Below are 24,586 nucleotides of genomic sequence, written 5' to 3'. Positions count from 1 at the left end.
ATCCAATTTGCATTAAGGTTACTCTCATCCCATGTTATTCTCCCCATATTTATACGGTTACCCACACACCAGGGGCAATTCACTCTGGCTAGTTAACTCATCAGGCTGTGGGTTTTGGGAGGAAATCAGAGCACCCAGAGGAACCCCACACAATCACAGGGAGAACGTGTAAGCTCCGCACGGATGGTGCCCGAGGTCAGGATCAAAGCTCTTGTCGCTGGAGGCAGCTTACTGTCCTGCGCCGCCCCCTCTGTCAATCAGGAATGCGTCAAGTAGGCAGGCCAGGGTTCTCAGCGTCACCCTGGTCGCTAGACTGCAGCACAACCAGGAGCCGTGGAACGTGGCGGGACTGCAACGAGCCTCATCCCTGTCGGCGAGACGCACAGAACGCTGGGGGAGCTCGGCAGGCCAGGCAGCATCAATGGTGAACAGTCGGCGTTTCGGGCCGAGACCCTGCAGCAGGACCATCGTCGCCAAAACCTGGCATTGAAATCCAGGGTAGGGGACGGTACACTGTAGTGCCTGTCTGTCTTCCTCAGCTGGCTAGGGGTGTGTGTGTGTGTGTGTGTGTGTGTGTGTGTGTGTGTGTGTGTGTGTGTGTGTGTGTGTGTGTGTGTGTGTGTGTGGCCGGCCTGTGGGAGGCGAGGTATACCTGGCATGGAATATACAGCACACTCAGGCCAGTAGGCCAGGCTGAATCATGGCTGCGTTCACGATCGACCAGCCGTTCTCTGTCAGTACAGAGGCAGCTCCTCTCTTCAGTACCATCTTCCTTCCCGCATTGCACCCAACAGATGCTCAATGACAGTCAGTCTGGTTCCTGACATTGTAATCCCCTCTCCCCCTATCTTAACCTGAAACATGTAACAAGGACACATTGTTTAATATGTTCCAGGAGTTAAATATAATATCAATGCTTGAAGACTTCAAAGGATTGGGGAGTAAAGTAAAACAGGATACTGAATATAAATGATCGAATCAAAGGAAGGAGCCTCCACCTGCTCCCGTTCTCCGTGTTTTAACGTAACTGCTCCCTGAAGTCGGGTGCACCATATTGAGATACGGTGTGGAATGGACCATCCTGATGTCCGTGTTTTAACGTAACTGCTGCCTGAAGTCAGGTGCACCATATTGAGATACGGTGTGGAATGGACCATCCTGATGTCCGTGTTTTAACGTAACTGCTCCCTGAAGTCGGGTGCACCATATTGAGATACAGTGTGGAATGGACCATCCTGATGTCCGTGTTTTAACGTAACTGCTCCCTGAAGTCGGGTGCACCATATTGAGATACAGTGTGGAATGGACCATCCTGGCCCTTTGGGCCAAATCACGCAGCAATCCCTCGATTTAATCTGAGCCCATTCGTGGGGCAATTTACACTAACCAATTAGCCTATCTACCAGTACATCTTTGGACTGTGGGAGGAAACCAGAGCATCCGGAGGAAACCCACGCGGTCACGGGTAGAGCGTGCAAGCTCCTTATAGACAGCGGCAGGCATTGAACCCGGGTTCCTGTACATCAGTCTCAGGGCAAAGGCACTTTCTTCTAAACACTCTGCGTAATTTCAAGGTTTATGGTTTCTGCCACTGGCTTCCAGTTTTTGCAGGGCTGTCCCAATGTCTCTGTCAATAATAACTTCTAACTTAAACTGTTCTCCCAACTCCAGCTCTTCAGGGGAAAGAGGCCTGGTTTGTTCATCCTAACAATAGACACAGTGAGAGAGAAGGAAAGCAGGCAATAAGAATAGAACCAAGGACACAAGGAGCTGTGATTTTCCATCACCCTGCCTGCCAGCGAACAATGTAATGTAGAGATAGGGTAGCTGGCAGGTATGGTGCCTGCCTGCAGGTTCACAGCAGGACCTTTGGAGCACGCTGTCTCTCTCCTACTTCCTGCCTGTCAGTCACAAGGACCTACAGTCCTCGTCGGGCAAAGGAGAAGAGTATCGTTTAACCGTGACCTTTTCAGGTCACTCATCTTCGTTAAGTAGTCAAAGGCCAATAACCAGAAATGCTCTTTCTTGCCACATATGCTGCCCTCCATGCAAAATGGTTACTTTTTCTGTTAGTTTATCAGCTTTGGCAGTTTAGTTGCTTCGTGTGAAACACTGAATGCACAGAGGGGGTTCTGCTGCTTTCCACAACCTCGCCCCCACCTTTGATGCAGGAGACTATGTAGTTTTGTACTGTACATTTAGTCTGGCAGGAGGGAGAAGGTTTCATTGAGAGACTGTCTCACTAAGCCGGAAGAGCAGTGAATCCCCACACCATAACTGTCAACAATTAATCTAACATAGACCCAGGGTTAATCTCACTTGACTCTGGGTTAGCACAACTAATCCCATTTGATCACCGGATTACACCAGGAATTAGACCATAAAACCATAAGGAAGCCTCCAAGAGGACTACAAGCTTGTCGTAGGGTTTGGAGGCTTGTGTGCCTCAGTGACATGGAGAGCTATGTTGGCTGGAGTCAGGGTCTTGTGCTTTGGCTCTTGGTCAAGTCACCCATGCCAAACAGGTGAAAGGGTAGAGGCCAGATTAAGAGTGGTCTACTGGACCTCCAGGTTCAGGGGTTCAGCTCAGGGCCAACAACTGGTTAAAAAACACTTGTTACAGAAACAGCATTGAAGAATCCTTCCAAACAGAGAGAGATGGAGGGCATTCATTGTTGCCCTAAATGCCAGTGGCATAACAGGCAATAAGTACCATAAGATACAGGAGGAGAATTGGGCCATTCAGCCCATCGAGTCTGCTCTACCCTTTCATCGTGAGTGATCCTCTCAACTCCATTCTGTCTTCTCCCCGTATCCTTTCATGCCCTGACTAATCAAGAACCTGTCGACATTCACCGTAAATAGACCTAATGTTCTGGCCTCCACAGCTGCCTGTGGCCACAAATTCCACAGGTTCACCACATTCTGGCTAAAGAAATTCCTCTTCATCTCCGTTCAAGTGTAATTCAACCCTGGAGTAACCTAACTAATTCCTGAGGTAATCCAGGAATTGGCTGCTGAATTTGTTACTGCCCGTCCGCCAGCCTGTATTCTCACTTGAGTAGTGGACCCTGGGGTAATTTCACCAATTCCCCTGGCTAAACCTGTGGCCGTCACAACCCTCCAAATGTTCTGAGCGTGCGTTCTGCCCCATATATATTTTGGCAGGTGTGAGCTGGAGCCCTGGACAACACTGCCCCCTGCTGGTCACTGATAGCTAGTTCAAAGCTCCACAAAGGAATTAAAGGGAAAGAAAGATCAGCTTTATTTGTCACATGAGCATTGAAGCATACAGTGAAATGCATCGTTTTGCATCAAATTAAATCAGCGAGGATTGTGCTGAGCAGCCTGCAGGAGTCGCCATGCTTCTGGTGCCAACTTAGCATGCCCACAACTCACTAACCCTAACCCGGACATCTTTTTGGAATGTGGGAGGAAATCGGAGAACCCGGGGAGAATGTGCAAACTCCTGACGGACTGCAGTGGGAAGTGAGCCCCAACCTTACAGCTGGTGCTGCAATAGCTTTACGCTAACCGCTACAAATATAATTTACTACAAAAAAATTAAGTTTAATTAATATATATTGCCCAAACACTTATCAGTAAGACCGGAAATGCTTCTGCCTTCGCATCAGTTGTAACTGGGTTGAACCACAGTACATATATAGTACTGCTGGAAAAAGCTAATTTTCATGGGTGTGTTTGTCGGTGGCAATAAATTACAATTTGTTCCCTTTGCCTGATCTTCCGCACCTACCCCCGCTACCTGTGTTGCAGATCCTGCAGCCAAATTTGTACCTCAGCAGCCAGTTCTGCTTTCCTCTTCAGTCCACAGTCAATTCAGAGGGAGTTTTATTCTCTCACTCTCTGGTTATAGGCGATGCAGTGTCTGGTAAAGCGATAGCTGGAAGTCTGAAATGAAGGAAAAGTTCGGGACATGAAGCAACATTGGTGAAGGCAGAGCGAACTTTTAAATCTGATGATCTTTCAACAGAACTGAGAGAATTTAACAAAAATGGACATGTTTTAAGTTGCAGAGAAGGGAATGTTGGTATTACCGGAGACGGAGAGAAATTGGACACAGTTGAAGGCATCGGCAGAGAGAGGGTGGTGAACGATGCCAATTGTCTGTTCATTGTGAAGACTGACAGTGAGTGAGGGCAAGGGGGAAACTTATCATGGCTCTGAGTGGGAAGAAGTGGGTGTGAGAAATGGAATGGATGTCGCTGAAAACCCTGCACCTGCGGCTGAGGGAAAGCCACGGTTTGGGTAAAAGGAAGACATGTCGACACGTAAAAGGAGTTTTAACAGTGTACAGATGGAGGGATGTAAACCAAACACAGGCAAGTGGGACTAACTTGAGAGGAGAGATTGTAAAAATTTCTTGTGATCAAGGAGAGGAAAGCGCAGAATCAGATATCACTGTGATGATTGTACGTCCTAGTATCAATTGTTTGGCGACAATGAAGTATAACTCAGGTTGACATCTTGATCAGCATGGTGAACTCAAAGGCACAAAAGGTTCATTTATTATCAAAGTATGCAACTCTGAAATTCTTCTCCAGATAGCCACAAAACCAAGAAAGAAAAGAACAACCCCTAAATATCTCCTCCCTGCACAAAAAAAAGAACAAAAATGGAACAGGCATTTAACCTCTAAATCCCTCTTCCCTGCACACAAAAAAACCCAAGAAAGATATGGCGAAAAACACAGAATACAAAATAAAACCATATGACTTTAAAAATCTCCACATCCAAAACGCGGAAAACTGGGCAACATTCTTCCTGTTTGTAGCAGAGTGATTGCACCAGCGACAAAAGGCGGTCTCCCCTCTCTGTAGCAGAGCGATCTCACCAGCAATTTAAAGAGGCAGTCTCCCCTCTCTGGCAGCAGAGTGAACCCCCAGCAATAGAAAGGCAGGAAGCCGTGTTTCAATCTCCCTTGCTGCTTTAGTCAGTGAAATGGAGTCGAACATCAGCTCTCAGCCTTCTCGGCATGAGGTTCCCGCATGCTGCCTCTGCCAAGCTGGGCCAAAGGGCCTGTTTCTGTTCTGTGTAACTTTGTGACCACCGGCACAGAAAATGTAACAAGCGATGGGGCTGGAGGACCAAAACCAATACAGTGAAGTCTGCTCTGTTGCAGGGTAGAAGGAGGCGTAATCCAGTTAGCAGTGGGAGTCTATAGGCTTGTAATTAAATTGGACACCAGGCTGCCTCCTGAAATAACAGAAGGAAGAGTTCGATATGGACCACGTGAAAGTGAGAGTAGGATAGAAGTTGGCAGCAAAAGTCGTGACCTTTTTAAATTCTGCAAGGATGCAGGAAACAGCACCCTTTAGGTATGGGAAAGAAAGGTGAGGGTGGGGATCTGAGACGGCGAGAAACAATGGTTATTCCATGTATCCCATGAAGGGACAGGCTTAGGGTGGACCCGGTGAGTTCCTGTAGACATGTCTCTGATCCAAAGAAAACGAGTGGAATTGAAAGAGGATTCAATGAGAGGATGAGTTTAGCCGGGCCATTGAATATGTTGGTCGAAGGAGGTTCACTAGAATGTTTCAGGGATGGAACGGTTAATTTCTTAGGAGAATGGGTTGGAGCAGGAGAGGCTGAGGGTGGACCTGCTAGTTATACTGAATTATGAGGAGTGTAGACGTGGTAGATGGCAGGATGCTGCATCATGTGTCAGAAGTATTTGTGAACATCGGTTTCAAGTAAGGAGTAAGAGATTTCATAGAGATGAAAGGAAGAATTATTTCACCCAGAGGATGGTGGCGATCCGGACCACACAGCCTGAAGGGTCACTTGGGGGAATCTGCTGGTGGGTCCTGCTCCTGGACCAGGCCACGGTGGCCATTCACGGGCCAAGGCGGCAGGTAGTCGAGGGCGCGGCCCGTGCCGACTGCCTGCCCCTCTTCCAGGGATATGTTTGTGCCCATGTGTCCTTGAAGAGGGAGTGTCCGGTCACCGTGGAATGGTGGGCCTCCCAGGGAATTGGCTGTTTTGTAGACAGTAATAATCATATTTTAATGTGAATTTGTTCACTGTCTTGTAAATACTTAATTGTATTTTCTGTATTTTTGTGTGAATAGGCTTTTGTAGTGTTGTAAAAATAGAGTGGGATGGTGGAGGCAGCGACTCTCACAAATTTAAGAAGCAGCAGGATGTGCAATGGAATTGTCAAGGCATTACAGGCTTTAGACCCAGTGGTGATAAATGGGGTCAGTACAGAAAGGTATTTAATGGTCAGCAAGAACATGGCAGACTGAAGGATTATCCTGTTTCTATCCTGTGTGACTGTGTGTGTGTGTGTGTGACTCTGTGTGTGTATGTGAGAGAGAGAGAGAGAGAGAGAACCAGTTGTTTGTGACATGATAACGTTGCTTCCCCTCTCAGTGGCAACAGCTCCGTTCAAGACCTGCAGACGCTGGACGGGCCGGAAAAGAACTTCAGTGCCTTGCTGATTACCACGAGGAACAGGCTGCAAATCCTGAGGGGGAGGCACCTTCAGCACCTGTGGCAGACAGTCAGCAGCAGTATCAAGGAGTGAGTAACTGGCCAGAAGTCCGTCGGTGAGCGGAGACTGGCCCCTCAGCCGGCCACACAACCTCCTATCCTTGCGTTGGCAAACCTTTTCCTCCCTGCCCCCCTCTCAGCTAATACAGTCCCATTCAAACTTTGCCCTTCTATCCCTGACATTCCCTCCAACCACCTACTTCTCTGCCTCTGGGCAATGCCCGCCATTCCCTCCTTCCCACACACCCCACTCCACATTTACTCCATCCACCCACCCCTCACGGCCATCTGTTCTCTCCCCCTTCTCCTCAGTGCGTCCACAGACAAACCACTCTCACTCCTGACTGCAAAAATCATTCCCCGTTCTCCCCCTCCCTCCCCGGCTCTCTGGTCCCCACCTCTCCACTCACTTACCCATCTGCCACCCTGCTCGTTTCTCCCAGCCCCTGGTCTTTTCCCCTTACTCCTCTATCATGCCAGTCACTCCCTTTCACCCTCTTGCCTATTTCCCCCGTTTCCTTGGTCCCCCTTATCCCCTTCCCCGTCTACCCTCTCATTCCCCCTTCACTCTGTCCCACCAGTCACACCCAGCAACCTACCCTCTGGCGTCCCTCGCTTCCAGCACCCTTCGTGCTGCACCAGACTCCAAAGGTTCCTGAGCTCACGGTATTTATTTGACTGGCCCAGTTGTCTTTGTGGCCAGTGGTGACCTGCAGATTTGTAATGGTGGGGCATACTGCGATTGTAATGCCATTGAACGGCTATGACCATTGATTAGAGTCTTTCTAATGGTGTTTGCTTGCCGCTTCTGTGACACAGAGCCTGGGGTCGTGCTCTTCACTCCCATTGGGTAACTTGGAATCATTTTCCTTCCAGTGCTCCTGTGGCCGGCTTCTTCAATGAAGACAGGGTTCCCGATTTCCTGATCCAGGTCACCAATGGAAACAATGTGAAAACGGTATGACTTTGTCCTTTCGGGTTGCTCTGGCGTTTGTGTCCTGACACCCCACACCGTTCCCCGGGGAGTGAATAGGCCCTCTTGGCTCTCTCCCACCTTCAGGATGGTGCAAGCACAAGTAGGCGCCCTGGGACGGACCGAGCTAGTCTCTGCCCCCCTGGTTCGGCCGCTTTGAGATCTGCCATTCCGCTGGAAACATCCTGCCTGTGGTTTTTTTTACATTGCATCCACTCATGTTAATAACGCTGAGCCTTTGTAAGACTCTAGTCAGGCCACACTTGGAGTATCGTCAATAGTTTTGGGCCCCGTATCTCAGAAAGGATGTGTTGTCATTGGAGAGAGTCCAGAGGAGGTTCACGAGGATGATTCCGGGATTGAAGGGGTTAACATATGAGGAGCGTTTGGCAGCTTTGGGTCTGTACTCACTGGAATTTAGAAGAATGTGGGGGGATCTCATTGAAACCTACTGAATGTTGAAAGGACTGGATAGGGTGGATGTGGAGAGGATGTTTCCCATGGAGGGGGTATCCAGATTAGAGGGCACAGCCTCAAAACTGAGGGGGCGACCCTTTAGAATAGAGGTAAGGAAGAATTTATTTAGCCAGAGAGTAGTAAATCTGTGGGATGCTCTGCCACAGACTGCGGTGGAGGCCAAGTTCGTGGGTATATCTAAGGCAGAAGTTGATCGTTTCCTGATCGGAGGTGGGTGTGTGGGGTTGAGTAGGATCTGGGATCAGCCATGATGGACTGGCAGAGAGACTGGATGGGCTGAATGGCCTAACTCTGCTCCTGTGTCTTATGGTGTTGTGATTCTGACTGAACAACAGGAAATCAGGTGCATAAGGGTCCAGTGGAGGGTCTGAGACACCACTCACTCCAGTGCTCTCCGCAGCACTGTTTAGCACTGTACAGTGCTGCTTCTGTCCCACCTGATGAACTGTGATACAGACAAGGCAGAGACCTAACAGTAGAGGAAGCAGGTCCAGGCAGGGCGTGCTCTGTGGAATAACTAAACCCAAGACCATCAGACATAGGAGCAGAATTAGGTCATTCAGCCCATCAAGACTTCTCCGTCATTTGATCATTGCTGCTTTACTTTCCCTCCCAACCCTACTTGCTAGCCTTCTCCCCATAGCCTACGACATCCATTCTAATCAAGAACCTCCCAAGCTCAGCGTTAAATATACCCAGTGACTTGGCCTCCACAACCACCGGTGGCAATGAATTCTACATATTCACCACCTTCTGGCTAAAGAAATTCCTCCTTATCTCTGTTCTAAAGTAAAGTCTTCTATTCTTAGAGTGTGCCGTTCGGTCTGAGACTCCCTCACTACAGGAGACACCCTCTTGACGTCTACACTATCTGGGCCTTACCATATCTGATGGGTTTCAATGAAATCCTCTCTTATATTCTTCTAAACTCTAGGGTGTACATGGCCAAGATCTTCCAACGCTCTTCATACGTTAACCTCTTCTTTCCCGGGATCATTCTCATAAGCGTCCTCTGGACACGTTCCAAAGCCAGCACATCCTTTCTTACTGAGGGACTCTGTGTTAACATAGCGGCCAGGGCGTTCCAGAGTTTGGAGATCAGTTCTGGCACCATTCTGTAAGGAGGCTGTACGTCCTCCCTGTGGAATGCTTGGGTTTTCCTTGGGGGCTCCAGTTTCCTCCCAGAATCCAAGGACGTACCGGGTGGGTTAGTTGCTCATTGTAAATTATCCTGTGATTAGGTCAGGATTAGTTGGGTTTAGTGGGGTTTTCTGGCTCGAAGGGCCAGAAAGGCCCACTCCATGCGGTATCACTGAATTAAATAATAAGGAAGTAAATAAAATTAAACTGCTCTCAATATTCCACAGCCTTATTCAAAGTGTTGACAATAAGATTATATCTGAATCAGAATCAGGTTTAATATCACTGGCATATGTCATGAAATTTATTGTCTTTATGGCAGCAATACAATGAATAAAAAGAAAAATAATGAATTAGTTAAATTAAGTAGTGCAGAAATAGAAATTAAAAAAAGTAGTGAGGTAGTGTTCATCGATTCAATGTCCATTCAGAAATCTGATGGCAGAGGGGAAGAAGCTGTTCCTGAATCATTTGAGTGTGTGCCTTCAGGCTCCTGTATCTCCTTCCTGATGGTAGTAATGAAAACAAGGCGCGACCTGGATAGTGGGGATCCTTAATGAGGGACGCTGCCTTTCTGAGGCACAGTTCCTTGAAGGTGTCTGGGATACTATGGAGGCCAGTGCCCATGATGGAGATAACTAAGTTTACAACTCTTTGCACCTGACTTCGATCCTGTGCAATAACACCCCCCACCCCCGTACTAGACGGTGATGCAGCCAGTCAGAATGCTCTCCACGGTTCTTTATTTCTTATGGAAAACAGAATACACAGTGGTTACAGGCAATGATTGCTGTCATAGCAGTCATACTTTAAGTAATCTGTCTTTTTCATGCAAACACCACACGTGCCATGTCCCCTTATACACAGGCCTATTGCACAAGGTTTTACCTCCCCTGAACATGTCCCATTCTCCTACTCAAGTTTTTCCCCGTGGCAAGTTTCTTGCACAGAATTCTTACCGAACTTAACGGGGTGGATGCAAGGTGATGCTTCCCCGACCGGAGGGTCTAGATCAGGGGTTCCCAACCTTATTTATGCCTTGGACTTCTCCTGTTAACCGAGGGGTCCGTGAAACCCCAGGTTGGGCGCCCCTGGTCTAGATCCAGGGCACACAGTCTCATTAAGGCAAGAGATAAGGTGGGAGATGGCGAACCTTTGGGATTCTCTTTTCAAGAAGGCAGGGGAGCCTCAGTTGCTGAGTGTATCCCAGATGAGATCAGTAGATTTTTGGAACCTAAGGGCTACTGGGTGAGTGAAGGAAGATAAAAGATCGGTCATGATCTCATGAAATAGCAGAGCAGATGTAAGGGACTACAAACAATCTGCTGGAGGAACCCTGGGGGTCAGTCAGCATGTCTGGAAGGAAGGGAATTGTTGACGTTTTGGATCCTGAAGAAGGGTTATGATCCGGAATGGCAACAATTCCTTTCCTCCCACAGGTATTGCTTGACTGCTGCGTTCCTCCAGAGTATTGCCTGTTGCTGCACATTCCAACATCTGCAGTCTCTGGTGGGCCAAGTGACTCTCCGACCTCTCTTGTGTTTGCAGGGTTTGCTGGAGCTTTCAGTGTTTGCTGCATAGAAAGGGACCGTTTCACTTCTGGTACAGATTCACAGTCCTTCTCCCCTCGACCCCTCATCATCTCAAACACCTTCCCTCAACGCTGCAGTTCCTTGCTTTGGACTTGCTGATCTAAAGTTGCCCTCCGTTAGTGGGGAAAACCCCACTAACTTGCAGCGATGGCTTGTCACAGAGTGGGTACAACACAGAAATAGGCCATTCAGCCCTCCGTGTTCATGCTGATCTTTTTGCCCACCTACGCTAATCCGAATTGGCGGCATTAGGGACATACCATTCTGTGCCTTGTGTATCTAAGTGCCTGTAACCTGTCTCCTAAACATAGTCAGTGTATCCTATCCCACCACCTGCTCTGCAAGTGCATTCCAGTTACTACCTGTGTAAGAAAAACTTGTCCTTCGGTTGCTAGTTGCCCTGTAGTCGTGTTGCTGTAGCCTCCATTTTAATGCCTGTGAACGAATCTCACGAAGTTTATGTCCAACAGAGTTTAATTATCGATGGGAGCTCGGGCAAGGAGCTGTGGCAGGCAGAGCTGGGGTGCCGGAGCCAGGGCTCAGAGGCAGCCTCCCTCCCTCTGTCCGATGGGCGGTCAGCGTTCCTGTTCTGGGCCGGAGAATGTGGAGCGGAGCGTTCGGTGAGTGGAGAGAAACTGTCTGAAAGTGGAGGGATCTCATCAGTTGGTGAGTTCTTCCTCACTGTTCTTGGCCCACCTCTAATTACCTCTGGGCTTGGGGGACTCTTTCAGAAGATAGTTGAGAGTGATCGTATTGTTGGGCCTGGAGCTGTGGGTGTAGGCCACACTGGGGAAGGATGGCAGTATTCTTCTCCTGAAGGTCATTAGTGAACTAAAAGGACATTTACAACAACTTAGTAGTTTTGTGATTATCGTTACTAATTCCAGATGACTGACTAAAAGTAAATTCCAGAGTTGTCATGGTGAACTCAAGTCGCAAGCTGTTAGCTCAAGCCTCGGGCTAACTCTAGTTTAACTGCTGGACCTCCGTAGTAGGGAAAGTGGGTGGAGAAGGGACTGGGAGTGGCCCCGCCGTGGAGAGTAGCTTCACAGTAGGAACCCTGCGCCCAGTAGCTCCGCAGTGGGGACTGCAGGAGAGGGGCTCTGCAGTGGGGACTGGGAGTGGCTCCGCCGTGGAGAGTAGCTTCACAGTAGGAATCTTGTGCCAAGTAGCTCCGCAGTGGGGATTGGGAGTGGCTCCAGCATGGAGGGCAGCTTCACAGTAGGAACCCTGCGCCCAGTAGCTCCGCAGTGGGGACTGCGGGAGAGTAGGGCAACTCCGTGGTGGGGTCCGTGGGCAAGGTAGCTCCATGCTGGAGAGTGTAGAGTGGCTCCCCCATGGAGAGTGGTTCCACTGTGGAGGACGGCTCTGGGGTGGGGAGCATAGATGCGGTGTCTCCAATACAGGCAGTGAGAGTGACTCTGCTGTGGCCGGCAGCTCTGTAGTGAGAAGGGAGGGAAGTGGGGTGGGAGCACTTGACCTGGAGGAGGTTATGGGAGGGGGAGGAGGAGGAATTCATTATGAATGAGGCTACCTCGTGTGGGTATGTCTGTCATCCGTGTGGTGGGTAAGGACTAGGTGGTGTCGCTTCAGTCAGACTCGAGAGGCGGCTGAGGTACCAGTCGGGACCTGAGCCTCTGTGTGAGGTGTGGCCAGCCACCCAGCCTGTGTCCGTACTCTCTGTGTGACAGTGAGCTCAAGGCAGTGTTGCTGATTGGCCATTGTTCTGTCCACTCGCAGATCTGGAGGACCGACCCCGACCGCGGCAACCGATACCGCCTCTTCCTCCTGCACCCGTCGTACCCTGGCGTGCTCTTGGAGCTGGCCACCAGCTCGGGCCCAGTAACTGCATCAGCCAGTGAGTACCGGCTCAGAACTCCAAGGGGTAATGAGATACAGTGTGCCGTGCCCCCCAGCAATCCCCCGATTTAATCCTAGCCCAATCACGGGACAATTGACAATGACCAATTAACCTACCAACCGGTACGTCTTTGGACTGCGGGAGGAAACCTACGCGGTCACGGGGAGAACACACAAACCCCCGGCAGGCAGCGACGGGAATTGAACCTGGATGGCTGGCACTGTAAAGCAGTGTGCAGAATTTCAAAATAGCAAGCAGATTAACCATGTGGTATATGATCTAATAACTGTGCACACTCTTCTGTCAACTCTATTAATCTATATACGGTCTGCGGTGCGACTCTGTGCCCGGTACCCGGTCTGCAGTGCGGGCCCATGCCTGGTACCCACTCTGCAGTGCGTGCCCATGCCCGGTACCCGGTCTGCAGTGCATCCCCATACTCAGTATTCAGTCTGCAGTGCGCCCCTGTGCTTGGTACCTGGTCTGCAGTGCACCCCCGTGCTTGGTACCTGGTCTGCAGCGCATCCCCGTGCCCAGTACGCAGTCTGCGGTGCGCGCCCATGCCCAGTACGCGCTCTGCAGTGCGTCCCCACACTCAGTGTTCAGTCTGCGGTGCGTGCCCATGCCCGGTACGCGCTCTGCAGTGCGGGCCCATGCCTGGTACCTGGTCTGCAGTGCGTCCCCATACTCAGTATTCAGTCTGCGGTGCGCCCCCATGCCCGGTACGCGGCCTGCGGTGCGTCGCCATTCCCTGCGCACCGTCTGCAGTGCGTTACTGTTCCCCGCCCGCAGTCTGCAGTGGTGTGCGTTCCCTACGCACGGCCTGCAATGCGTCCCCCGTGCCCTGCGCCCAGTCTGCAGCGCGTCCCCAGTCTCGGGCGCTGGATGATGCAGGGGCAGGGAGAGTTGAGGCCGCGGGGGAGGTGAACAGAAGGGTAAGGGAGACAGGCAGCAGAGTTTCCAATGAGCTCATATTCATGGAGTCTGGGAGGCCAGCCAGGAAGCCATTGGGGTAGTCAAGTGGGGAGATAAAGATGTCTGTGAATTTTATCCACGATCCCACACGGCTCTGAATAAATGCCGAAGCACTCAGGTTATCAGTGTCGCCGTTCTCGGGGTTCAGGTTATCAGTGTCGCCATTCTCGGGGTTCAGGTTATCAGTGTCACTGTTCTCGGGGTTCAGCTGAGCCAAGTACACTCTTCCATCACTCCCGCGAGGTCTCCCAACACAGCAGGCATTGTGTCTCGTGTGGACTTCAGTCAGTGGCTCACTTTTTGTTCTGCTAATCTCTCATTCTGTAGGGAGCAGCCGGCACTGATAAAAGGATGGTCTTTACCTGGCCGGGCGGTAGCTGAGAAGCTTCCGACCTCGTCGGAATGGAAGTTGATATCTGTGTCTTCTCCATCTGGGAATCTCGGGATAATTACTGTGCCGTGTGTTAAAGGCCTGATCCTGGTCCTAATCCCATCCCTGTGCATTTGGGTACAGAGCAGATAACTACCTGCTCCGCATTGTGTCCAGGCACGGGGGATAAAGCCCAGGTTGTAAGATTGTTGCACTACTAAATATTAATGGTGAAAGAGCTAAATAGTTGTCAATTCCCCCTCCCCGAGAGATACCGCCAGCCAGGAATGGCTCTGTGCTTCACAGCAACATGGGAAAAGAGGAGCTGCTGCAGCCCACACCAGCCATCAAGCCTGCCCCCCCACCCTTCAGTATGACCATGGCTGATCTGTCCCAGGCCGCTCCACCTTCTTCAGTGCCAGTTCCTCATCACTGAGCTTCAAAACCCCCCAATGATCTATCCTCCACAACCTTTCTGGACAGAGATTCATCAGCCTGTTTGAGGAGAAAGTCCCATAAACCTCAGGTTTAAATGATGACTTGTTGTAACCTCCTCCACGAGTAGAAGCATGTCAACATCTGCCCCTTCAGGATCACGTATCTTTCAATAAAATCACCCCTCATTCTTCTAAAGAATCCCTGAGGTACGTTGACACCCCCCCCCATTTCATGGAGCTGTGCCCGTCTCTCAATGCCCCCCCACTTTATGGACCTGTGCCCATCTCTCAATGCCCCCCCCACATTATGGACCTGTGCCTGTCTCTCAATGCCCCCCCACTTTATGGAACTGTGCCCATTTCTCAATGCCCCCACCGCCCACTTTATGGAGCTGTACCCATCTCTCAATGCCCCCCCACTTTATGGAGCTGTGCCCGTCTCTCAATGCCCCCCCACTTTATGGACCTGTGCCTGTCTCTCAATGCCCCCCCACTTTATGGAACTGTGCCCATTTCTCAATGCCCCCCCACTTTATGGACCTGTGCCTGTCTCTCAATGCCCCCACCGCCCACTTTATGGAGCTGTACCCATCTCTCAATGCCCCCCCACTTTATGGAGCTGTGCCCGTCTCTCAATGCCCCCCCACTTTATGGACCTGTGCCCATCTCTCAATGCCCCCCCACTTTATGGACCTGTGCCTGTCTCTCAATGCCCCCCCCCACTTTATGGAACTGTGCCCATTTCTCAATGCCCCCACCGCCCACTTTATGGAGCTGTACCCATCTCTCAATGCCCCCCCCACTTTATGGACCTGTGCCCGTCTCTCAATGCCCCCCCACTTTATGGACCTGTGCCTGTCTCTCAATCCCCCCCACTTTATGGACCTGTGCCTGTCTCTCAATGCCCCCCCACTTTATGGACCTGTGCCCGTCTCTCAATGCCCCCCCACTTTATGGACCTGTGCCCGTCTCTCAATGCCCCCCCACTTTATGGACCTGTGCCTGTCTCTCAATGCCCCCCCACTTTATGGACCTATGCCCATCTCTCAATGCCCCCCCACTTTATGGACCTGTGCCCATCTCTCAATGCCCCCCCACATTATGGACCTGTGCCTGTCTCTCAATGCCCCCCTACTTTATGGAGCTGTGCCCGTCTCTCAATGCCCCCCCACTTTATGGACCTGTGCCCGTCTCTCAATGCCCCCCCATTTTATGGACCTGTGCCCATCTCTCAATGCCCCCACCGCCCACTTTATGGAGCTGTACCCGTCTCTCAATGCCCCCCCCACCTTATGGACCTATGCCCATCTCTCAATGCCCCCCCACTTTATGGACCTGTGCCCATCTCTCAATGCCCCCCCACATTATGGACCTGTGCCTGTCTCTCAATGCCCCCCTACTTTATGGAGCTGTGCCCGTCTCTCAATGCCCCCCCACTTTATGGACCTGTGCCCGTCTCTCAATGCCCCCCCATTTTATGGACCTGTGCCCATCTCTCAATGCCCCCCCACTTTATGGACCTGTGCCTGTCTCTCAATGCCCCCCCCACTTTATGGAACTGTGCCCATCTCCCAATGCCCCCACCGCCCACTTTATGGAGCTGTACCCGTCTCTCAATGCCCCCCCCCACTTTATGGACCTGTGCCTGTCTCTCAATGCCCCCACCGCCCACTTTATGGAGCTGTGCCCATCTCTCAATGCCCCCCCACCTTATGGACCTGTGCCCGTCTCTCAATGCCCCCACCGCCCACTTTATGGAGCTGTACCCATCTCTCAATGCCCCCCCCCACCTTATGGACCTGTGCCCATTTCTCAATGCCCCCCCCACTTTATGGACCTGTGCCTGTCTCTCAATGCCTCCCCACTTTATGGACCTGTGCCCGTCTCTCAATGCCCCCCCACTTTATGGACCTGTGCCCGTCTCTCAATGCCCCCACCGCCCACTTTATGGAGCTGTACCCGTCTCTCAATGCCCCCACCCCACACTTTATGGAGCTGTGCCCGTCTCTCAATGGCATCGAGGCATCTGGGTATTATCAGTGTCCTCTCCAATACTGCTTGTGCCCTGCAGACACTACCCCCATTCCCACAGTAGCAGCCTCTCCAGGATTTTCTGATCTCAAATGGCTCCAGTCCGGAATCTTGCTCATTTATTTCTCTCTTCACGTCGCCCCCTTGATCTCTGCCTGCCCCTCATCCAGCTTCTCACCGTGCCCACGTAATCTCCCTCTTCCTGTGGGCTCGGTCTCTCACGTACCTGGTATTACCCTCTCACCTGTTATCAATGGGCACACATTCACGTGGCTGCTCCTTCCATCTACTTCAATAAATGTTCGTACCAAATTCCCTAATTCTGCTTCTATGTCGTTAAACCCACCCACCTGACCTGCACAGAGGGTCTATTCAGCCCATCTAGTCCATGCTGCTCCCTGGGGCAGCAATTCAACATTCCCTGTTCCTCTTCCCTTTATTCCTTTTACCCCTGTAACATATTCTCTTTCACACACGTCCATCAGGTCTCCTCTGATCCTTCTTCTCAATAACTATATACACAAAAGGGGGTAATTTACAGCAGTTAATGAACCGTCTTTCACAAACGAGAAGATCTGCAGATGCTGGAAGTCTGAGCAAAACACGCAAAATGCTGGAGGAACTCAGCAGGCCAGGCAGCATCAATGGAAAGGAATAAACAGTCGACGTTTCGGGCCGAAACCCTTCGGAGGTCCTGCCAAAGGGTCTTGGCCCGAAATGTCAACTGTTTCTTTTTTGTAGATGCTGCCTGGCCTGCTGAGTTCCTCCAGAATTTTGTGTGTGTTGAATGAACTGTCTTTGGCTGGCGGGGTCGAGATACGTCTCTACCCAAGGAGGTGTAAGGTGCTGCTTCCCTCCACTGGCCTTGGGTAAGGTGTATCACCCGCTTAGCCCCCCCCTACCCCAATCGGGGTCACGTGAAGCCCTGGGAGCAGGTGGTGGATGGTCGTGTGTGCAGCTGCTGCACATCACAAGTCCTGGTTGATGCCAGGCGGACAATCTCTGGAGGGTATTGATAATGGCTGGGGTCACCCGTCTTGTGAAGACACTGTCCAGAAGAAGGCAAATGGCAAAACACTTCTGTAGAAGAATTTGCCAAGAACAATCATGGTCATTGAAAGAGCATGATCGCCCACGTCATCCAACACGACACATAATGATAATGAAATGTCTGTACACCTTCAGGGTGAGTCACAGACCCGGGGGGAAGCCTAGTAGTGACAGGGAGAACATGGAAACTCCGCTTGATTGATCAGGATTGAACCCAGGTTTCTGGAGAGGGTGAGGGGGTGGGAGGGGATGAGCTTTTAGACGGTGGTAATTTGTTCTTTGATAGCAATCCTGTAAGGTGTCCTGGAACATTTTACTGTGCTGAACGTTCTCTATGAAGCTGCAGCTTGCATAAGAGGGAGGAGGAGACGAGGCCATTCAGTCCCTCCGCTCTGATCTGTTCCAGTGAAATTGTGACTGACCTTTTGCCTTGGTGCCAGCTTCCCGCACTGTCTCTATATCCATCGAATCCCTTGAGGCTCTGGTTGTAAATTCGGGCAGATGGCACTCATCAGCCATGGTTGGCAGCTCATCTAGGAGAAGGAAAACTCTTAGCTCAAATTTGCGCTGCCCTGCGGCTGTATCCACTCATGGGGAAGGCTTCAGGAGTAAACCCCGAGGGGGAAAATCCGGAACTGGCATCCCTAAGGCAGTTCTACGTTGAGTACCAGAGCTTCAAGGGATTCAGTACAGGAAGGGGGCACCAAGGTCCCCGTTTCACTGAAGAGCAGACCAGAGGCGAGAGGCTGAATGCTGACGGGCTGCTGGTGCCAGACTGTATCGGTCTCTGCTGTTCCTTTGGATGCATCGGCTGCGTGGAGAGGGGCAGCCTGCTGAATGGGAAACAGCTTGCTCTCCGTGTCGTACTGTCCTGGCTTGCGTATCGCGTAGACAGCCAGGATGCAAAATCCACAGTAGACTCCGACCGACAGAGGCCCACTGCTTGTAAATGGGGTGAATGAATACTGAGCAACTCCTGTCTTTCCTAAGAGGAGTCTTTTCTGAGCCTGGGTATCGGTGTTTCCATACCAGGCTGTAATGCAACCACTTACGATGCTCTTTATAGAAGTTTGTTTACATCAACAGGGTTATGTCAATGCAAACCTATTTTAAATTGATTTTAAGGTGATCAACTCTTGCCCTTCTTAATCCATGATACTGTACTGTGAAATTTAATGGGATATCTTCATACAGCTGGAATATGGAAGGAGAGGAAGGATGCATTCCATGTTGCTGTGACAACTGATTCCAACCAGGCGACCCACAAGAGTCAGATGGGACCCCTATTAGTGACCAACGTGGGCCTGAAGGAGGCGATTGTGCACAGTAAGATTCGGACGCTGGAGGAAGGGGTGGCCGTCAGCACCGAGTCCATCATGAAGTTCTTCTCGGAGCTCCGGTTCTGCACTGAGGTCCAGCGGTGTACGGTAAGAAAGCAGCAACTTCCATCCGTTGTGTCCCATCCTCACCGCCCAATACTTCACATCATCGAAGTCAGCCCGAGCGTAAACTGATAACAGCCAGGGCAGTGAATGAGTAGCTGAGACCGAGATCTGGAGCAACAGACAGACTGTCGGAGGAGTTCAGTGGGTCAGGCAGCGTCTGTGAAGTCAGAGGGAGAGCTGGAACACTGCATCAGGATTGAGAGTGTAGCCGTGACCTTTGTATTTGTCCACGTGGAGTGGAACGTGAGTTTGTAAATCTGGTGGGAGCAAAGGAGGTTGGGAATGGCGAGGGTGGAGCGCCGCAGGAGGGGTGTGGAACAGGTGGCCGAAAGAGGCTGCCCGGGTGAGGGATGGCACAGCCAGCCCTGACACACCAGGCAGGATCATTTGATCCCAAACGATTGCTTTATTGATCATTACAGAATGTCTCTCTGGTACTTCCCTCTCCCTTCTCCTTTTCCCAGCCATGATTCCCCTCTCCCTGCCCCCTTCCCACTCTCAGTCCACAATAGAGACCCATATCAGAATCAGGTTTATCATCACTCACAAAATTGTGTGGTTTTTTTTACAGCAGCAGTACAGTGCAGTGCATAAAATTACTACAGTACTGTGCAAAAGTCTTGGGCTCCCTGGCTATACAGTGTGTATGTGTCGAAGACTTTTGCACAGTACTGTAGCTGGTATAAGGGAGGGAGAGGGAGAAGCCAGGTGGGCTGGTCGGTGACAGGTGAAGGGCAATAATGGGCAGGTAAGGATAATACAATTAAGCAGATGAAGGCAGGTGGGGGACAGGGAATAGGAAGATGGTGGAAAGGTACTGTGTGTAAATGGTGGACAGATTGAACGGAGTGGGAGGCAGGAGGAATGGAAAAGAAAAGGTTATAAAAGGAAGAGATTGAACCCATAGAAACACAGGAGGGTGTGGAACATTGTGTTCAGTGGATAGTTGATCTGTTTTTAATTGGATGGGTTACTGGGTAAGTATTAGCCAGAGAAAGGTGGGGGTGAATCCGGCCAGTGTTTGACGGAGGGCAGTCCCACCTCCTTCCACACTCACAGTACCGATGGAACCGCAGACTGTGTGTGGCTCCCTCCCAGTCTAGCAACTCCAGCGCTTTGTGAAATTAAGGTCAGAAAGGGAGACCGTTCGTTTGTTCATATGCTGGCTGGCTGAATGAGAACCACCCGGTTAATCCTGCCCTCCAGTGCCAGGTCTCCAGCCCCAATTCTCCAAGGGCTTCGCAAGTGTGACCCGAGTTTCTTATCAGGGATTAACTTCCAGATCCGATCACACTGTCCCCCGTCCCAATCTTGACCCCTCACCCCCGGTCCCAGCCACAGGTTTGGTTCTATCAACTGAAGTTGGGTGATTTTACTTAATTTCTTGCTCTTTGGGATCCAGTGTCCCATGTCCTGATCGGGGGGCGTGTTCCATTGCCTCGAGTGGGTCCCAGCAGGGTGATAAATAAACAAGTCTACTGGGGCTGTGGGGTGGGGGGGGGGGTCTGTCTCTTGGCTGTATGCACTGCTTGTTACTGAGCGTGAGGTGGAGCTGTGCCAGGATGCAGTGTCCAGTGCCAACTGTGGGGGCTTTCCACAGTGGTACAGCTTCTGGTCTTGGCTGAACAGAAAGGGCTATGCTGGAGATTTCACTCAGCCTCAGACTGTGCTGACAGTCTTTTTTTGTCGGGCCTCATCTCACATCAGCATTTCACCGGGATCTCCTTGGCTCCTTCCCACAGGACTGGCAAAGCACCACCTTGTGCCCACTTCCCCGAGGGGAGTCTTTGGCAGCCTCAGTCTTCCAACACTTGCAGACAGGGGTTTGGACTTGTTCCTCTTCGCTTCCTTCTTACTCCAGGAGTACACATGCCAGCCTGGGTCACTTCCAATTGCCACCCTTTAAACTCTCACCTCCCCCCAGCCCCCAGCAGCCCACCAGACAGAAGCTGAGATGGAGAAGCTGAAGTTTCATTTGGAGCTGTGGGCTCTGTACTGTTGGATGGTCAGTGAGGGGGCAGAAGACATGGTGGGCCATAAAGTAGGAACTTCTCCTCCCCTAACTGAGGGCAGTGAGCAGTGACTTCCTACAGAGCAGAGGTTTGAGTTAAGGCTGATGATTAGACACCATGAGGGGGTAGCACATTTTCACAGCTAGCAGAGTCGCTGCCTCACAGCACCAGACACCTGGCTTCAATCCTGACCTCAGATGCTGTCTATGTGGAGTTTGCACATGAGTTTCCTCTCTTGTCCCAAATACTTGTCGTTAATTGGCGACTGAAAATTGTTCAAAGTTCAAAGTATGTATACACGATACAGCCTTGAGGTTCATCGTCTTACAGACAGCCACAAAGAATCCCAAAAGAACCCGTAAAAAATGACTTTCAGACACCAAGTGTGCAGAGAGGAAAAAAAGAAATCGTGCAGACAATGTGAGTAAGCAAACAGCGTTCTGAATGGAAGTGAGTCTACAGACCTGAGGCCTGGAGCAGGTCTCAGCCTCAGTTCAGTGCAGAGCCGAGTAAACGTCGCAGGGCAGCGAGCAGAACCGGCCCACCCTCACCTCTGGTCCCGACACCCTGCCTTTACAATCTGGCCTGGTGTTCAAATCGTCCAAACACTGGCTCATTCCTAGCTCCAGGCCCCAGGCCCTGTCACTTCAGTATGCTGCGGGCCTGGACCTGACCTTTCCAAATCGGCCCGCCGTTAAGATCGATGAAACCTCAGGTCTTTCCTCGCTCTCAGTTTTGAAGGACGGACCTCGCCCCGACTCTGGATCCCCACCGCTCGCCTCTCTGTTGTTTGCGGCGATCGTTTACCATAAGTTTTACCAGAAAAAGTGTTAGTGATAAGGTGTTTACTTATATTCTTCTGTTTGGTTTGCTGCTGATAAGTATTTGCTGGGCTTCACCGTCTTAAACCGGAAGTGCCCCTAGTCTGCAGGTAAGGGGTAGAATTGGAGGGAGTTAATATGAACATGAGTAAAATTAAAAATAAAGGGTTCAAATTAGGATTTGTACAGGTGGGCCATTCTTGGTCAGCATGGACTAGATGGGCCTCTGTCTGTGACTCTAAGCCGGGAGTTCCTGATCTGGGGTCTATGGACCTCTCAGTTGACAGCAGGGGTCCAGGGCATAAAAAAGGTCGGGAACCCCTGCTCTAAGCAGGAGGTTCAGTTTCAGCTCTGCTAACTTTGCAATTTTCTCTGATCTTTTATCAGGTTCTCACCTCATCCTTTTACCGAGTCTGAACAGAACCACCACTTGAATCCATCGCTGTGTACGGAAAGTCCCCTCTCGACCACCGTTTGTCCCGTGTTGTCCCTGTGGGCAGCATCCATTCCCGCCCGACCTGTCTGCCAACCTCACAGGAGCATCTCATCCAAGTTGAAGGTAGCTTCCCGCTGCTGCGCGAGGTCGCACTGGGAACCCGGGACCCCAGGTCTCTCTGCTGACAGTGGCCTGGTGTGTGAAAGGGGATACATACCCTCCGCTCTTCATCTGACTGACTGCCACACCACCCCTTGCCTGCTTCACGTCAGCTTTGTCTAAGAGGGCACCGTTGCCGCAAAGGACCAGCTTGGGACGAATGTGTTAGTCTAGTTTTCACCCAGTACTGCTGCAGAGAGCTGCCTTTACAACAACATAACTGTTACAGTGATCCATAATGCCTTGTTAGGGCTCCTATGTAGGAGGGAGTTTGTTATTGCTGTTACAGCAAGATGGCCAGGTCCCAGTGATGAGCAGAACTCGTGTATCAGTGTCCCAATGAAGCTGCTGGGCTCAGGGTAATTACTCGTAACCTTGAAGATTTCCTGTCCTCTGGAATGACTCCCCTTTCTACCATTACCTTAACAAACCAGTCCCAGTCCAAACACTTTCCCCACACCGCTGCCTTCAGTTCAGCACTTCCAAACGTCACCAACGTTCGAGCTCTCACTGAATTGCTGGAGCAGGATCGGTCGGGTATGAATGGACTGGACTGGGGGAGGGGGTGGCATGTGAGGATGGGATTCAGGATGGGCCTCAACTGAAGTTACTGGTGCACGAGGGATTGGGTCTGGGTGGGAGGGGGCAGTGGGGTTTGTGTGCCTGTGGGGTATGGGTGCTGGGGGGGGGGAGGGAGTGGTGTGGGTGCTGTGGGAGAGGAGGGGACTGGGGTTTGGGTGCTGGGGGTTTGGCTGCCGGGGGGGGGGGGAGTTGTCTGAGTGCTGGAGGTGAGTGGGTGCCAGGGGAAGGGGGTATGGGTACGGGGTGGTTGGGTGGTGCTGAGGGAGGGGATATGGGTGTTGGGGAGGGTTCTGGGGGGTTTGGGTGCCAGTGGGAGTGGTGTGAGTGCTGGGGAGTGGGGTTGGGTGCTGGGAGAGTGGAGTGTGAGTGCTGGGGTAGGGGAGAGGGGGGTGTGGGTACCAGGGGTGCTGGGGTGGGTTCTAGGGGGGTTTGGGTGCTGGGGGAGTGTTGTGGGTGTCGGGAGTGTGAGGGCTTAGGGGTATTTGAGTGCTGGTGCGAGTGGGTGCTGGGAGAGTGGGGTGTGAGTGCTGGGGGGGGGGTTGGGTGCCAGGGAGAGTGGGTGTTGGAGGAGTGGGGTGTTGGGGTGGGTTCTTGGGGGGTTAGGGTGCCGGGGGAGTGGTGTGGATGCTGGGGGAGTGAGGCGTGGGTACCAGGGGGACTGGGGTGTGAGTGCTGGGGAGAGTGGGTGTTGGGGAGGTGAGGTATGGGTGCCAGGGGGAGGGGGAGAGGGGGTCGTTTGCTGGGCCAGAAGGTGGTGGGGCTGGGGAGGCGAGGTGTGGGAGGTGGACTTGATTCATTATTGTCACAAAGTGAAAAGCTCCATGTTGTGTGCTATCCAGACAGATCGTTCCATACCTAAGTACAAGGTAGGGGACAAGGGGAGAGGGAGGTGTGAGTGTGAGGTGTGACGGGTTGGCTTAGGAGGAGTTGAGCTGAGGTTCCTGCCTGGAGCAGGTAGCCACACGTCTGATGGGACACGTCTGCGTCTCCAGCGGCTGGCCTGTCTCGGACAGAGTTCTGGTGCCGGCTGCACTGCTGTAAGCGCTGAAACTGGGGCAGACAGCCCGGCACATTCCAGGAGACGAGGCAGGGAGGCTCTGCAGTTCCCAGGTGGGATCAGATGCTGCCCCACCTGCCGAGTGTTTCCAGCACAGTTTCAGTTCAGATTTCCAACATCTGCAATGTTTGCTTTCTTTTTGTTTAGGTTAATTTATAAAAGCGAAAGCTGTGTCTCATTGAGCTGCATAAAACTTTAATGTGTTGGTCAAAGTATGAAAAGTACCAAATTATATATCTGTATATATAGACATAAATTATGAAGAGCTGTTAATATCGTGAACCAGTATAGATGTAGCTGAAACAAATTTAATATATTACATGTCTATGACCACAATATTTATTTTCGTAGATTCATAGAATGTAGTTTCTAGGCACAGCCCAGCACTCAAAGTCCTTTCCTGGTGTTAGCCGAATCTCACACCTCTGGGTTCAGTGAGCACAGTGAGACATCCATCTTGTACATGGCTGTATCATTCTGCCCTTGATTTCTGTTAAGCTCCAGATTCTTGCTACAGTCCTTGCTCTTTAATACTAGGTTATGCTTCTGCTAAAGTGGTATGGTAATGCTGGTATCGACATACAATGAATCCTTAAACTGGGCATTTACTGTTCAAGTCAGATGAGTCCAACCTCTCCATTAACAGTGACGA

General features: G+C 51.3%; 1 protein-coding gene across 2 annotated transcripts in view; it reads left to right on the top strand.

The window, feature by feature from the left end:
• The window catches only part of fam234b (family with sequence similarity 234 member B), a 50,127-nt gene extending 27,208 nt beyond the window's left edge, over window positions 1-22,919 (top strand). For both annotated transcript variants that reach the window (XM_063062631.1, XM_063062630.1), the window contains 6 exons: window positions 6,397-6,546; window positions 7,393-7,474; window positions 11,169-11,318; window positions 12,439-12,556; window positions 18,617-18,849; window positions 22,088-22,919. In XM_063062631.1, coding sequence (XP_062918701.1) covers window positions 6,397-6,546; window positions 7,393-7,474; window positions 11,169-11,318; window positions 12,439-12,556; window positions 18,617-18,849; window positions 22,088-22,117 — 763 coding nt within the window. In that variant the 3' untranslated portion in view covers window positions 22,118-22,919. The remainder of the gene's footprint in view (window positions 1-6,396; window positions 6,547-7,392; window positions 7,475-11,168; window positions 11,319-12,438; window positions 12,557-18,616; window positions 18,850-22,087) is intronic.
• Window positions 22,920-24,586: the final 1,667 nt, after the last annotated feature.

The sequence above is a fragment of the Mobula hypostoma genome, chromosome 11 (genome assembly GCF_963921235.1).
Source record: "Mobula hypostoma chromosome 11, sMobHyp1.1, whole genome shotgun sequence".
NCBI classification, from domain to species: Eukaryota; Metazoa; Chordata; class Chondrichthyes; order Myliobatiformes; family Myliobatidae; genus Mobula; species Mobula hypostoma.
The sequence above is the reverse complement of the archived record's forward strand: the minus strand, read 5'-3'. Positions and strand labels throughout refer to the sequence as shown.